Source organism: Achroia grisella, unplaced genomic scaffold, assembly GCF_030625045.1.
Source record: "Achroia grisella isolate CSIRO2021 unplaced genomic scaffold, CSIRO_AGI_Agris_v1 utg1061, whole genome shotgun sequence".
In the NCBI taxonomy this organism is placed as follows: domain Eukaryota; kingdom Metazoa; phylum Arthropoda; class Insecta; order Lepidoptera; family Pyralidae; genus Achroia; species Achroia grisella.
The window spans coordinates 693,909-711,680 of record NW_026712565.1 but is presented as its reverse complement, the minus strand read 5'-3'; the positions used below and the strand labels follow the sequence as shown (position 1 = coordinate 711,680).

The window sequence follows — 17,772 nt, the reverse complement described above, 5'->3', positions numbered from 1 at the left end:
TAAGTTCATGTACACTTTCTGTTCATTCGATCAGTCAATCGTTTCACAAATGTCAAAACGAACAGTCAAAGTCAAGCAAATCAGCTTGTCTACGATGTCTTCGAATAGACTCTGTCTTCTTTGATTTCGATTTCCATTTTCATTGATTCCACTTAGTTTTCTATAACAGATTATAGAGTTTACGATTTATGTAATTTTTTTGTTTATCAATATACACAATTTAACATTAAAGGCATTTTTTACAAATTCAATATGAGTGCGGATGGATTATTAGCTGCTAGCAACGAGATCCGGGAAAATTTGGTAAGTTCCCATACATTTATTAAACTGTTTTTACAACAATGTTTTTATTGCCTGTACGTTTATTAAAAACAAACCATGTTTTTTAGTAGATAAATATTATAAGCTGTTTTGAATTTCTGTATTTTGATTTGTAAATTGACCTTCGATCTTGTACCCAAACGTATTATCTTTATTCTTTGTACCTAATTCAATAGCTTATTATGTCTATTAGTTATGACTGTAATCTATAACAGTAGGTAGGTATTATAATGATGTCTGTACCAGATAATTAGTTCAATGTAAATAAGGCTTCTTAGATGATTAAAAAATTATATATTTAGCAGATAATTCTGAAATCATAAAAAAAACTTAAAACAAGTATTACTAACTACTGTATGTATTTGGTAAATAGTCTTTACATGTCTTTAATGATACTGTACTTCTATAAATCTATGTAAGTGACTACTTTTACTATTAGATGCTTATTTTTTTTCATAGTTTTTAATTTATTTTTTTACTTAGGCAGTCCTAACCCTTTCTGTCCTGAATGATACAGTATAAAACAAAAGCAAATTCTATTTAAACTAACATGACATAATAGTAGGTAGCCAAGCCAGCGGATTCAAAATTGATTTAACAATTAATATCTCATTTATTAACCTAACTTTTTGAAATAAAAAGGAATCATCAAAATTAACAGCATCTAGAAAAGAATCTAAGATTGCTAACAAAATAAATAGGAATAGGGTTGATTGAGAAGCTTCACTTTTATCGAAGTGGGTTGATAACTTAGCATTTCCTGTCTGTGTCACAACATCAAGTAGACAATTTTCAATTATATGAATATTTATATGTACATATATATTTATTATATCATTACATAGTATATAATAAAGTCACTGTCACTGTGTCTCTGTCTCTATATATGCTGAAATATTTAAAACTACGTAATGGATTTTGAAATAGTTTTTTTAATAGATAGCATGATTCTAGAGGAAGGTTTATATATATAATACATGTACACCCATGTGACGCCGGGGTAAGTAGCTAGTTATTATAATTAAATATTGTACCAGAAATACAAAAAATTAATTAGTGTAATAAGGTATAAAAGGCAGTTTATCACATAAGCAATGTCATCCAGAAAACCTTTAAGGTAGATGAGAAAAAACAGAAAGTGTATTTATTTTTAACAACACACTCAAGTTGCTTAAGAATTGTTATTGTTAAACTCAACAATAACATTTTAGCTCTTGCTCTAACATTTTACATGAGTTTTAGATAATGTTTATTTATTTTACACAAATAATACAACCTTTGCACCTAACATGTTGAAACCTCAGAGTTCATAGCTACATGCAACACAACTTTTACTGATATAGCTTTTGCCTGCTGATTTACTTGCAAATATATACCACCATGCCACATCATGACAAATTGTTAACTTTTAGATGAAAAAAAAATTAATTAATATAATTAAACTAACAAACACATTAACTGCGAAATAAATGTATAAATTTGTAAACTTAAAAGTTAACAGTAATAACTATCTTTATTATTATATATATATCTCCCTTTTTATGGGGGTATAATACCTTCAAACACGCAGGCCATGCGTGGTTGAGTTATATAATGATTTTTAATGGATCTTAATGGAATGGAGCACCCACCGGCGGTATCAGTATACACTGGCGGGGCACCATTGGAGGATGAGAAGATGAGTATGAGGTCAGGTCATCGTCGTGACTGCCCCAATAGTGTAGCGGTTTAAAACACCACCAGTGTACTTCTATTGGTCGCGGTTTCAATTGCTCTTACGGTACAAACATTTATATTCATGACTATGATAGTTTGTATCCATCTAGATGTTTTCTACGTATATTATGTATGTAGTTGCAAAAAAAAATCTACCAGCTTGAAATTTTAAACCCTGCTTAGCTTGGGACTAGATGGCGCTGTGTGAAGTGCCCTGGGTTATTATTATATTACATTAAACCTCTTGTGATGTTACGTGATTTTTTCGAATCCCCTCTCCCCTCTATTTAAATCCGATTAGTAGATGACCCTGTACACGACGATTGCCATTTATCACAAGGATTGTTATTGGCTTGTTTACAATTATAGTAACAAAAAAAGGTGCATATGTAGGAATTCGTAGCAAAATCAATCGTAACAAGCGTGGTAACTAGGTTACAGAGGTATGAAGTACATATGAGGTGAATGTGACTATAATGTATGCAATACTAACGTCAACTATAACAATAGCCCGTGTTAATAGCGAGTGACAATTACTTAATCCAAATTAATATTGTATATTCTAAATTCTCTTCTATCGGTCTAAATTTAATGTGAAGATAGATTGTATCACAATACTGAACATTGGTTATAGCTCTCAAAAGCAGACGAAGTCAGTCATAAAATAAATTGAAGTTCAAATTTTGGTTATGCACTGCCAACATGAATCCCAATGCGTAGGCAGACCAATTGCCAGATGGTCTGATGATGTGAGGAAGACGGCAGGACCGTCCTGGACAAGACACGCCACAGACAGACTGAAGTGCAAACTTATGCAAGAGGCATACGTCCACCAGTGGACAAATATATGTTGAAAGAAGAAGAAGAAGAACTTGAATCCCTGTTTACTCTATGGTTGACTGGGAGAAAATGTCTCAGTGTCAGTCCGCTGTCTGCATGAGCTAGCGTCGCACATTATTTCGTAACACTAACATTTAATTTTACATTTCATATTTCACCAAAAGTCAGTTGGCATTGGTCATCAAGAGCGCCGCGTGTTGGGTACACGGTTTTAATTAATCAGTTAAAAAAATAATAACTTTTATTAAGCCACAATCATATACAGGTATTAATTCATTTTCATAAATAATTTGTTGTGATTGTATGAGCCTGGGAACTAAACTAGGCAAGAGGCCTATCTCTCAGTACATTTTAAGTTTTAATATACAGTTTTAATTAAGTGTCTATCATTATCGTTTATCAGATTTATCTATAAGAATCTTTATAGTTTCGGTACAACCCGAAAAGCACCTTTATTTATGTATTTGTGCATTGAAGTTTGAATGAATAAATAAAAAAATCCATAAAGTATTTTCCAAGAAAAATATATTTTTTTAAGCGACCAAAGATGTTATTTTTACAATTATTATCACCTATATTTGAGATATATAATGTTTACTCACCGATTGGCACGGCATGCGTAAATTTATTCAGAAGTTTTATTTATTTAATTTTCGTTTAACATATCGTCATTTCCCTTTATACCAATATGTGCAAGAAAGACAAGCTTTGACCAACGATCCACGTAAAGCCAAAGTCGACTGATGGAAGTCAAGCCATCCCGCTCCTTTGAACTTCAGTCAACCAGCCGAACACTTGTCCCCAGATAGCGACCTGCAATGGCCCACTTGGAAATCGCTTAATAGACTGCGAACCTAGATGGGCCGCTGCAGGTACTACTTGCTAAAATGGGGTGTCGCTTCAAGGGAGTCTGGCGACTACGAAGCGCCATCCCAGACTATGACCCACCTATTGTCCTGTCCTTTATGCCCATCATCCTGCACAGCTAAAAAATGCAACAGAATGCGCAAAAGTAGTCGCAACATTCTGGGGAAATTACATTTAGTTGCCATTGAAACGAAAGAAGAGGAACCCTTACATTGCAAATTCACAAAATTGTTACGCAGACAGACACGACTCTGAGCGAGTATATTAAAGACTATCGAAACTTTCTGTATCCAAAGGCGCATGGAGCCAATTCTTCAATTGCACTCTTACTATAAGAACAGATTATAATTTTGTGCAATTCAAACCTGCAGCGTATGCTTCGTAATGCTTCCAAAATTCCAATGAATTCAAGTGTCATAATACACACATTAGTTTCAATTCTAGAACGTTCAAATAGGTCCATGTTGATCAAAAAATCCTGCTCCTTGCCCCTCACCACTTTTTATTGTGAAACGTTGATTTTTTAGTTTTGCTTGCTGCTGCCGCCACGGGCTGTTCGTATAATCCTCGTTTTGTTCGAGTCACTGTTCATAGGCCGTCATCTTGTGCCCCACTACACTCGAAAAACCAAAAGTGACAACTTAAGGAGAAAATATTGACTATTTAGAAGCATTTTTTATCCAAAATACCTATATTTTACTGTACAAAATAGAATACTTGTCAATTGTTTGTCTAACTAAAGCTTTAAAAAATTTACATACTTATGCTAATCGTTTGGTTAAGAGTTTACACGTGTCAAAGGGTAATGTTTCATTTATTACCGTTACCAACTATATAATAGAATGACAATTTCACAGTTCATTTAACTTGTTAGTACAAGTTGATGTGACAATGCCATTTTCAGATGTTATACTATAGGAAATTTTCACTTTTGCGTAGCAGAAATCTCTTTCCATATCTTCTACACTTTCATATCCTGGAGCTAGAAGACCTGCGGTAGTTCTAGGATGGAGATGAGTACGTGACAGCATCAGGCTTAGCACTGTTTGCAAATATACTTGGCGAAAAAAGGAACATCTACAACCTGATGATTAACACAAAATATTAAGTGAAGGTTATCAAGATACAAACGGCTTAACTGATTCGGGTGCAGTTGTCACTAACGGCCGCACCCAAATCAGTTAAGTTTCTGAGACTAGATACACAAACACATAGATTAGGGATAAAAATTCTAAGAATCATTATTTTAGGTTCTAATATTTTGATGAAATCTTCCAATAATAAGTTTTTGTCATTTATCTTCCATGTACAGACATCAATCAGTTGTTCTTGACAAATAGCAATTTACCACGATGGTTTCTAGTGGTAACCGCGTAAAGGTCAACTTGACTTGATACTTTGCTAGCAGTATCTTTAGTAATGTGGACTAAATCACTAACAATCATCTTTCCCCATCTATGTATACATATATTTACAAAAAATGTATTTATGTATTTTTAATCAGTTGTCTAATATCCATAACACAAGCTCTGCTTAGTTTGGGACTAGATGGCGCTGCGTGAATTGCCTGGGACTGGATGTGTGAATTGTCAAAGGTTATTATTATCTAATATATAAAATTCTCATGTCACAGGTGTCGTGTTTATGCTCTGAAATTGCTTGACCGATTTTGATGAAATTTTATATGTATATTCAGTAGTATGTATCTGTGGTATGTATATCTGAGAATAGGTTTATAACTAATTTTTATACCCCCAAGTGTTAAGGGTAGCTCACCTCATAAAAAAATGTTTTTTTTTTCTATTATGTGGCATTAAAAAATACATACAGACTAAAATTTTCACCCTACCACCAACCCCTATTTTAAATAGCAATATTTTTATATGGCAATATAAGTTTGCCGGGACAGCTAGTTATTGTTATAATAACTTCAATATTAATGAACAACAGATGTACTATCGCGAATTGCAGATAAACACCGCTGTAAAATTCCTCACGAACCCCAACGTGCAGCGATGTACCATGGAAAGTAAAGAGAGGTTCCTCCGCAACAAAGGTCTGAACGACGCAGAAATCCAGAAAGCCATTGAGAAAGTCGGCGAGATGATAGACTTTGCACCGGTTTCATCAGAGTTTGTGTTCTATCGACACTCTAGAACGTCCTGGTTCAGAGACAATGTGCTACCCCTAATTATCTATGGAGGTTTTGCCTATGGATGCTACTGGTTTTACAAGGTCAGTTTTGTTATTCCATATTTAAATATGTTTTTAGTCAAGTATGAAGAACGAACCCGTTACAAAGTCATTCGTCAGAGAACTAATCACCGACATAACTCAACCATGATGTTACATCCCCTCGTGATTATATGAGATTCGGAATTATACGTAATACATGTACATGGAGATTTCGCTATAAGACAGGGGTACCCCCACAAAATATCACATGGGAGTTTTGGGATATTACATAGTGTTTCTAGACGTTACATGGGAGTTCCGCGGCATTACATAAGGGTTTCGAGAGATTACAAGGAAGTTTAAAGAGAATATGAATGATTTGAGGTAGTAATGGTTATGGTCTGTGAATTAGTCCAATTTGACTTGGGTTGAATTTCTTCTTAAAGTACCGACAACGCACTTGCAACTCCCGTTGTTGCGGGTGTGCATGGATGGCGATAATCACATACCATCAGGTGAGCTATAGGCTAGCTTGTCCCCTATAAAAAACAGTACACTGAAACAAGTCGTCTCCGTGGATACCTCAGTATCATCTATTGCAGCTGCCAACCAGCCTTCTTTAGAAGCTGTTTTTTAGTTACACAAATTAGGCAGTGAAATTACAGGGTAAGACAACTTAGTCCTTTGGTATGGCAATATCAGATGAGCCGTAGGCTGGCTTGTCCTCTACATTATCAAAAACAGTACACTGAAACAAGTCGTCTCCGTGGATACCTCAGTATCATCTATTGCAGCTGCCAACCAGCTTTCTTTATAAGCTGTTTTTTAGTTAGGCAAATTAGGCAGTGAAATTACAAGGTAAGACAACTTAGCCCTCTGATATGGGAATGTATGAATGGCATCACGGGTATCATATGATAATGTGATGTTACACTTAACATCAGACGGACGTCACCGTGTTTGTCATTCATATTACATATATGGGTAATATTTATTTTTCATTAGCGCAGCGAAATTACAGGGTACAATTAGTTCTCTGAAATGGCAACGCATGAGTGGTATCACCGGTATCACTTGATAACGTGATGTTAGATAGACTGTCAACTTATTTGCCATTCAAATTACATATATGGATAATTAAACATGTTTTTTTTATTATCCGCCATTTTTATAATAAGTTTTACAGTACAGCAAGTATAATTATTATACATTTTACAGAACTGCATCCGACATATGCTGTTTGTTGAAGAACCTAAAAGAAAATCAACCGAGGAATGTATTGATGAGCTTCGGAAATCCTTGGATGTGCTTAACTCTAATGTAACGTCACTGCGCGGGGAGATACAGACGTCAGTTCAACAGAATGTTATACGATCACAACTCGACAATATCAAGTCTGATATATCGTCTGTTAAAGGAATACTACTAAATAGGTAGTCTTTATTTGCTTCGTTTTGCTAGATGTTTGTTTTTTATGGTTGACTAGCTGTCCCCGCGACTTCGTCCGCATGGAATTTAACATTATTTTTCTAAAATAAAAGTAGTCTAAGTTACTCCTAAATACATCAGCTACCTGCCAAAAAGTCTCGTCAAAATCGATCCCGCCATTTCAGAGATTAGCCGGTACAAACAGACAGACAGACAGATATACAGACAAAAATGTAAAAAATGACATTTTGGTGTATGTACCGTATTTATATTCATATGCATGTAGTAAAAAATGGTTATTTGAATATTACAAGCAGACACTCCAATTTTATTTATATGTATAGATAATGGAATGGTGCACCCGCCAGTGCTAACGGTATACGGTGGCGGGACATCAATGGATGATGATAAGTAATAATAATCTTATTAATATTATAATTGTCAAAGTTTGTAAGTATGGATAGATGTTTATTACTCTTTCACGCAAAAATCATTGTACCGATTTTAATATAGCTTATACATCAGAATAACACATAGACTATACTTTAAAAATATATTTTTAAATTGAGCGTAATATAACGATAAATGCCAAGTAAGAGTGTCGTAGACGAAGTCGCGGATCAACTAATAATAAATAAACAACTCTGAAGAATTTACACAGCGCCATCTTGTCACACGGTAAACAGAGCTTGTGGTATGGATAATAGGCAACTGTTATAAATACTTAGATTTAATTTTATAAATACATACGTAATATACATAGAAAACACCAAGACTAAAATGTCCTACATGAATAAATGATTTTAGAATTTTTAATATATCTTTACCCATCAAAATTCATTAGTAGCCGTCTTGAAAATTAAACAAATAAACAAAGAGGTAGACATTTATGCATTTAATATTGCCGGCCTCGGTAGTCTAGAGGTTTAGCACCCTGCTTTACTGCCGATGGTCGCGGTTTCTATTCCTCTCACGGCACAAACATTTGTTTCAAATTTGTATCAGTATCTAGTACCCATAACACAAGCTTTAGATAGATTAACTTGGGTCTAGATAAAAGTGTAGATTCGTGGAATCGAGATGTAGTTTTATATGAATAATGACTGAATGATGCTCTCTCACTTGTCATCACTTTAATTTCATCATCAAAAAATATACGTAGTTTGAAAACCCGTTCCCAATATACTTAAGTCAAATACCAAAGTTTCTAATTAACATAGCAAAAACTACTCTAGTCTAAAGAGTCGTTTAGTATTTGTCATTTTAATATTATCATATTATGTCATGGCCTCTCGAAATAATGAGCTAATAACGATAAAATTGTTTTGCGCACAAATCCACAATTTATCATTGCGCAGTTCATAAATACATAATTGATTATATAACTGATAATTATAATTAACACAAAAGGTGAAATTTAATTAGTCAAAGTCAGTTTATAATAAAGTTCAATGCCTTATGTAAATAAAAAGAAAGTTAATTTTTTATTTATTTCATTCAAGCTAATAAGGGCCCATATTCTAAATACCTTACAGACTAACATACATATGAATGATATTATAATTAACTATCTACTCGCTCCGACTTCGCATGAGTGTACATGTATTATATATATAAACTTTCCTCTTGAATCACACTATCTATTAAAATCGCTTCAAAATCCGTTGCGTAGTTTTAAAGATTTAAGCATACATATATGACAATATACGTATGCATAAGCATACATACAGACAGCGACAGCGACTTTGTTTTATACTATGTAAAGATATAAAATATGAATATATATTGTTTGTGTGATCGTGGCACTGACGACGGCAATCTGCCACGGTAGCGCCGATACACCTTTTGGCCAATAGTCCTCCTTCATGAAGGTGCTCAGCATGTTGGTGGGGACTCAGGCCACAAACGTATTGAAACTCGCTTTATAACTCGAGTCCAGCTGCGTCACCCTCAATGTCAGGTTAATCTTAGTTTTTTAGTTGTGAAAAGTGAATAAACAGACAGACAGACACACTTTCATATTTATAATAGCCGTTTTTATTAATAAGTGGGTAGGTAGGTTTTTTTTAACGACAGTAACTTTGTGTCAATCAAGGGCCTGAGAATTAGTCAGGAATTTTGTAAATCCCCTGTTGTGAGTGCTCATGGGCGGTAATCACTTAGCATCAGGTTAGCCGTAAGCTCGATTGTTCCCCATGCTAAAAAAGAATAAGTGAATGATGTCGATAAGTTCGTTGAAATATTTTTTACGACACGTAAAGAAAAAGAATCCTCCTTATCTATTAATTTGACGGTCTCGGTGATCTAGCGGTTTAGCACATCCCTTTGCTTCCGATAGTCGCGGGTTTGATTCCTCGCATGGTACAAATATTTGTATTCATGAGTATGGTTGTATATTTTTACAAAAAAAAATATCTAAGAATTTATATCAGTTATCTAATACGTATAGCATAGCACAAACTCTGCTTATCTTTGGACTAGATGGCGCTGTATGAATTATTCAGGGATATGTTAATATTACTAGGTTAGTTACCGCTGTGTTGTTTACACGCCAGGTTACATTTTCGGAATTGGAATTCGGATCGGAATTTTTTTAATGGTAAACGATGGAGACCCGAAAGTCTTCCATGAAATTTTGGTCTCGATCGGTCAAGCCGTTTCGGAAGAGTATTGTTACAAAAAGTGCAAATCTGATCTCTAAGATTGATCTCAATTAATGTTATAACATTGTAGGAATCAATTCTCAACCCTCAAAGCCCGGTCCGACCCGCCATCAATTCCGAACTGGCAGCGACAGTCTGCTGAGGCGACATCCACGGAGGCCGTCGTTGAAGAGAAGAAGAAACCACACAGGAGCCGAAGCCACCGGTCTGAGTCGGGCGGATCCAACTCCAGTGAGGGAGAACAAGCCACCAAGAATAGTGATAGCAGTTTAGAGATCATGTGAGTACAGATAAATGCATAATCTTAATACGTGAATAAAAAACTGTGTACCACTTTTGATGATAATTACTTGAACAGTATGAAAATTCATATACTTATAGTTTATATATCGAGAGTGCATGGTAATGTATTTTTTTATTTTACTTAAAAAAAGCATTAAATTAAAAAGAAAAATTACACTCTACCATGTGTTAGACACACTTATATATACTGTTTTGTATATCGATAGTCTGTGGTCAAATTGTGACATTAATTATATTCAAACTTATAATTTAAATTAATTATGGTCGAATTTCGACCACTTAGCGACCACTATGGGATAGTATGGGATAATTACGTAATATATTTTTACGGGGGGAATATCTATGGGACACATTTACCTAGATAGTAGGTTATATACATTTCCAACACACTGGCTCGTAAAGTGGATCCAACTTCATCGAAATTCGGTATATAAAGCAATTTTACCCGCACTATTTGCTATTTTTTTTCTATCAAATTTCGAACTGACCGCCTTGCGGCGACAGCTAGTAAACAGCTCGCTGAATTAAAAAAATTAGACATAGGTAAAGCAACAGTCTTTATCACAATTTTATAATTGAGTTTATTTAAAATCAAGTGTGTTTAAAAACGTACGATATACGTGCGCATTTAACACACAGCTCTATTACCCCCTCGCCTTGGGCTCCGGTTGAAATTCCACCTTATGTATTATAACCATCATAACGCACTTATATCGTAATATACATACAATAGCACTACCGATATCGTGTTAATATGTGGCGCCCGTGCGTTGCTATTTTGGATAATTAAGATGCTTCTTATCCTGTAATTTCACTATCTTATCTCACCCTGCCTCACCCTTTAATCGAAACGCAACTTACAAAGTTAGCTGCATTTGTGTTTATATTACTACGTGCACGTGCTACTAAGTGCTTATGTTACTACCGTATTAATGAAACCATCCAAAGAACTAACTACCTACTAACTAGATAACCCTTTATATACTAAAATATCATCACATGGGGCTAATAACGCATCAAATAATTAATCAATATTAGGTATTTTGAAATGCTCTTAAAACTCTCTCTCACTCATTCTCTCTGTCACTCACTCACGCACGCACGCAAGCACACGCACACAGAAAATTTAGTTCATATATCAGTTTGTGTGCTTTTTCTCGTTACGTTCGAGAAAATAAGCAGAATATATTCTTTACGTTCTCACATGTTTTATCTCCAAGTATTATACATTATATAGAAGCCCACATGTAATGTCACAGAAACCCTATGTAACCTTAAGTACCTTATCCTAAAAACAATTAAACCTCTCAAAACCCACATGTAATGCCTAATAATCTCTCATGTAACGTTTCGAAACCCTCATATAATGTGTTATATGTTATTCCTCACGCAATTTTGAAACCTCCATTTCAAGTCTTAAAAACATGTGTTAAATAAAACTTTTAATTTACAGTACATGAAGCTCAAGTATCGTGTCAAAGTGCTATAAACTAGCACCATACAATTACGATATCCATGGCATACACGTGGACACCGTCACATGGCATGGGGTTACCTTTCTAATAAGTTATTATGGACATTATATATCTAATCACTTACGGTCATGTTTAGTTTTTAATCTGTGAACACCACAGTATATATTCGTTGTAAAATTTCAAGACAATTAGAGTACGTCATATGCAGGGTTGTTTGGAAAGGGTTTATAGAGAACTAAAAAACCAATACTCCTGAAAATTAACAGCTTTCACCAAGAAATAAAGTGAGAAATATTTTTTTACTTTTCTAATTAAATTGATCATGTAACCGCGCTGATTCTGTTTTTATTTTATATCATTGAATCTTTTTGATTTTATATGTTACTAATATTATAAACGCGAATGTTTGTACGTACGGATGTTTGTTACTCTTTCACGCAACAACTACTGAACGAATTTTAATGAAACTTTACAGTAATATAGCTTATATATCTTATATGCTATAATTTAAAAAGATACTATATAAATTGGGCGAAATATAACTATAAATGTCAAGTAAGTGTGACGCAGACAAAGTTGCGTGGTTCAACTAGTAAACTAATTATTTTATTCTTCGGGTTTTTTTTTTATTGGGATGTTTGGGCTATTGTCTGATGTTTGTAGCACCTGTAGCACTGCAACCTACAAAGATCTATTGTGCTGACCCCTGAACTTTTTCAAAGTTCGCAGCCTAGACCCGTCAGGGACAAGAATTGAAGGATATTCTTAGGAGCGATAGTTTTTATCTCCTCGGGAAAGAGTGTAAACTTTCCAAAGGAGATATTTCGTTTATGCATGAGTGGGCTACAACCACATAGGATCTCTAGTGGCGTTTCCTCTTCAGTTTGGCAGAATCTGCAGATTCTTCGGGTTACTAATTAAATTATTTTATTTAGAGTTTTAAAGACATCTCACTTTGTATAAATAGTATCTTTTTAATTGTATAAAGGTTTTAAAAATTATTTTCATTGTTTTACTTTACATCTTGGGGAGGTTCATGAATATTACTCACTGGCTTTCTATTCAGATGCCCTATATAACCCTGTATATGAATCCTTTTGTTATATTAATTTTAGATATGTTTTTGTGAATTTAATCTCAGTGGTTGCAGCGACACATTTGTCCCAACGCCCATAGTGTATTTAGAATTTATATCTATAGGCAATTGAAATATATCTATATATTGTGTGAACATAGACATAGTATGGGCCTGGTTTTCCTATTATATATGTATTTTATTTAATTATTTTGAAATATACAAATGTAATATAATATATAATGACCCCACACTAGGCTAACCTATATTGCGGGGTCCAGAAGTCCAGAGTCTGAAATAGACCCACACAAATATAGGTATTTTAATTTGAATTGATTTAAATAAAATAGTTGGACATCTGTTATATACGTATATATATATAATAGCATTAATATGGACATAATATGGGGCTTGATTATATCAGTATCTATTGATCTCCTGACAGGAGATATATCATACATAACTTAAAAAGTTTGAACAATAATTCTATAAAAAATAAATATTTTATTATATTCTCAGGAACGATGGTTTTTATCTCCTCAAGATAGAGTGTATACTTTCCAGAGGAGATATATCGTTTATGCATGAGTGGGCTACAACCACATATTTTGCGTTACAGATCAACAAAAAGCACGAGACGGAACACTACATACGACAAAAGTGATGCCCCAAGAGCCACTCAATCGCGCGCACATTAACACCCAAAACTCGTCCCTCGTCAAATAAAAATACCTCAGATGTGTTACTAGAAAACAGATTACCTAAAATTACATACTGTAAATAATCATCATTATTTATATTCTGTAATTTAATATAATAAAAAAATGTTAAGTAAATAATTATAATGATATCGAATCATTGTAATTCCTTGTAGTAACTCTTCTACCTTTTGTATATAACACAATAACATCCTGTGACATTTGTCTATGATAGTTTATTTAACAAAATGTATATAAAGATGGCAACACTTCCTAACTCACACTTTCATAGAATGACGGCTTCAGTTCGTAAATAGGTAGTGTTCCGTCTTACTCAGTAGTTTAGTATATTAAATTTAATTGTATTAAATTGCAAAAAAGAACTACTTACCACTAAAAAAAATAAACAATTGTAAAGGGCATGTGTGGTGTAATATTTATTAGTATCATTAAATATGTATACTAAATGGGGGTGTTTGTTCTGAAATATTTAATATATAAAAATGTATATGTATATTTTAAGGCAGTGTTTTTCAAACTTTTCGATGAATCAAATTTATGAGTTGACAAGTTTAGGCGACCCACTAAAGCCATACGCTAAATTTAAATCTACATTATTGATTTTAGACAAGTATCATAGTAATTTGTATTATAGGACTAACATATAAATGTATTTTTTTTTATCCAACGACTCGAAGGTTTTGATAAACACTGTTTTAAATCGAATCGAAAATATATAAAATATACCTGTATAAATATTTAGGCATGGTAAAAATTCCTCTTTATTGTTAATTATCTTATTAATTACCTAGTTGTGTTGAAACTAGTCAAAGAAGTAAAACATTAGTACGGTCATACATTATTCGGTCATCTAACGTTTGCTTTATGCAACTTTCGTTCGATTGGCGGATTTGGTTGCTACGCCCCGCCCTCTTTGTAAATGCGCCAATTGGAACGTGATCGCATAGAGCAATCGTCCGACTGAATGGAATATGGCATCGGACTAATACGTTCATCTTAACATGACGCAGGGAGCTGAGATAAATAAACGATTTTTAACATGATATATTGCAAGCAAAAATACATTTTAAGTAGGGTGCATTTAAAATATTTTTTTGCTTGTACAATATTAGAAAAGTTTGTGAACTTCACGCGTCAAGGTAAGGTGACTGTGTTATATATGAGTTTTAAAGATATTGTCATAATATTTCTTCTTAAACTCTGTATTTATTTATTGTGTGGAGAAACAATACATATATTTATTTAAATGAATGTAAATATATATTTATGTATCTGGGTTTTTTAATATTAGAAGCTCGATCGGAATTCGGTCAATTTTGTCGACAGTTTAAGTATTTCAACGCCATATAAATATACATTTGCAACTAAAACGGTAGTTTAGAATTTTAACTCGGAAAGTTTTCGGTTTTATGGCGACCGAAACTGACAAGGAAACCGAAATTCGGTCAGACTATGGAAAATATCATTTACCTAACAGATATAACAACTTAACGTTTAAAATTCATTGCTTGTGGACTAATTTTGAACGATAAACAAGTGACTGTAAGATCCATAATATTCTTTATTCGATACGCTCTTGACAGTACCGTCGTAGCCATTATATAGATCCATAATAAGCTACATTAATTAAAAATATAATAATAATAATCTCAGGACAATTCACACAGCGCCATCTAGACCCAAGTTAAGCTAGCTAAAGCTTGTGTTATGGGTACTAGATAACTGAAACAATATCATAGATTTTTTTTCGTAAATACATACATATTATACATAGAAAAATAAATTTAAATAAACCCATAATTAGAAATATAGATTTATATGACTTCAGTTTTATTTATTTTTTAATTAATGCAGTTTATTATTTATGCGTGCAACATCTAAACCCTAATGTAAATAGATACATAGTGCATTTATGTTATGCAGTGAATTACAACATAAAAAAAACAAATTGAAGTAGAATACTACAAAAATACTACAAACATTTTTAGTAACTAAAATAGGTGTGACACCATTTGAAGATTGAACCTATGTATCTCGGAAGTAACTCAAACCACAATAACCACAAGAACATAGCGTTTCACGGATTCAATATGAAATTAACAATAATCAAATTAGAACTGTCAAACTATAATATTGAAATTGGGATATCATTTTAATGACATATATTTTTTTATTTTTCCAATGACAATTTGTAATTGTAATTTATTAGTGTAAAATAAAGTAAATTACCAATAATGGATATGTATTTTATTTTATAGAAAACTAGCGAACCGACCGGTTTCGCACGGATGCATTACAAATGAAATTGAATTTCTCGGGTTGTTCTATGCTATAACACGCATGTATTATACAATAAACCTATCTCTTGAATCACTTTATCTATTGCTGAATACTGCATCAAAATTCGTTGCGTAGTTTAAAAGATATGACCGAACAGACGGCGGTGGTTTTTCTTTCGGACTACTCTAATGCTGTTGGCAACAACTAAGTTTCACCGGACGATAGGGGGCGAGTGCAGAAGGTACTCCAGACCCGCGAAGGACTTTTGGAGCGGCTGAAGGCCAACTCGCATAGCAATCTACACGTGATTTATAAGTTTTCAGTGGTTACGTATTTGTTAATTTTATTTATTATTTTTGCCAGTGGTAACTACAAGGTACCGTCTACAGCATACATGTTGTACATAGGCAGTACACGGGCACAGGTTGAGGCAGACAACCCTGGCTTAAAACACACCGAAATTTGCAAGAAACACGCCGCGATTTGGAGATCTATGCCGGCCGCAGAAAAGAATCTTTGGGAGGAAAAATTGGCAATACTGAAACGTCAAAAAAATTAAAATTACAAGACAATAGCTGTATGGGCTGAGTCCTTTTGCCTTTCCCTATAAAGGAAAAACCGAACCAAAAAAAAAAAATTGGCGCCAGTAGAATTATAACCATTAGTATTTGACCCGACTAGTTATAGTAATTTTTAACATTTTAGTTTAGTACTTAATTATATTTAATTTGATCATATTCAAATGTGTATATGTATATGTTCAGAACATAAATGTTTTTTTAAAAAAGCTAGGACAATTGTCTCACTGTTTATCATTACAATATTACCATATCCTACGAGTGTCGGAGTAAGGTCTTAGTTATGTACCTAATAAATATTTTATTAAATATGTCTATAGTTTATTTGTATAGCATGTGAATGTGATTGGTTGCAAGGGCAGAGGAAGATCTGAAAATGGACTGTGAAAGATGATATAGTAAGAATAGGGATGAATGGAAGAGCAAAATTTATTACGTAGACCCCAAATAAATGGAACCAAGAAAACATGATGATTATATTGTACAATACTAGCTCTATTTCGCTTAGGTTTAGTTTGGAACTAGATGGCGCTGATGAATTAGAGTGGTTATGGTCTTATGTTAATTAAAAATTAACAAATATTATTTTAAAAATTACTCCTTTATTCATCAGATTTTGATTAGTTGTATTCTAGGATCGATCTTTACATCCAGTAAAATTTAATAATTTGTTTAATAGTAGTCTAAACTTTAGCTCTTTAAATGTTTAATTTAAGTTTAATTAACGCCCCATGTGTGAGTCCAATTACACGACCTCTCACAGATGGGAGCTTTTTTTGTGAATGTAACGGAATGGTGCACCCGCTTGCGCTAACGGTTTACGCTGGCGAGGCACCAGTGAAGGATGATAAGATGAGCATGAGGTCAAGTCAGGTCATCGTGACAAATACATCAAGAACCGCGTGGAAGTCAACCTGACATGGTACATCGCTGCAATAAGATCAAAGGTCTACATTACTAACAACTTTCCCCCCCACAGATGGGGGCTATAGTGTCCGTGTCCAATAATTGGCTCCTTCCCAGAGGAGAGGTTATGTAAACTCACTAGATTTAACCCAAACATATCGGGGGGGAAAGGGGATTATTAGACTGATGATCTCATTGCTAGCAATATACCATATCAGGTTAACCTCCACGCGGTTTCCCTTGGAAACCATCGTGATAAAATCTTGAATTTGTCACGATGGGCTAACTGACCTGACCTCATGCTCATCTTATCCTCCACAGGTTCCCCGGCAGCGTAAGCCGTTAGCGCTGGCGGGTGCACCATTCCATTATCATAAACAAAAAAATCCAAACATACCAGTAAAGAAATAAAACATTAACAATTAC

General features: G+C 33.9%; 1 protein-coding gene across 4 annotated transcripts; it reads left to right on the top strand.

Annotated features, from left to right (window-relative positions):
- The first annotated feature begins 69 nt into the window (after window positions 1–69).
- Window positions 70–16,656, top strand: LOC131851204 (peroxisomal membrane protein PEX14). 4 transcript variants are annotated; one of them, XM_059201697.1, is made up of 5 exons: window positions 70–303; window positions 5,695–5,979; window positions 7,138–7,352; window positions 10,081–10,290; window positions 16,226–16,656. In XM_059201697.1, the coding sequence occupies exons 1-5, from the start codon at window positions 253–255 to the stop codon at window positions 16,419–16,421; spliced, it is 957 nt and encodes a 318-aa protein (XP_059057680.1). In that variant the 5' UTR covers window positions 70–252; the 3' UTR covers window positions 16,422–16,656. The 4 variants fall into 4 exon arrangements, with proteins under 4 accessions (XP_059057680.1, XP_059057886.1, XP_059057760.1 ...); XM_059201903.1 differs by lacking the exon at window positions 16,226–16,656 and adding an exon at window positions 11,767–11,879; XM_059201777.1 differs by having other exon boundaries at window positions 71–303; window positions 5,716–5,979.
- The last annotated feature ends 1,116 nt before the right edge of the window (window positions 16,657–17,772 follow it).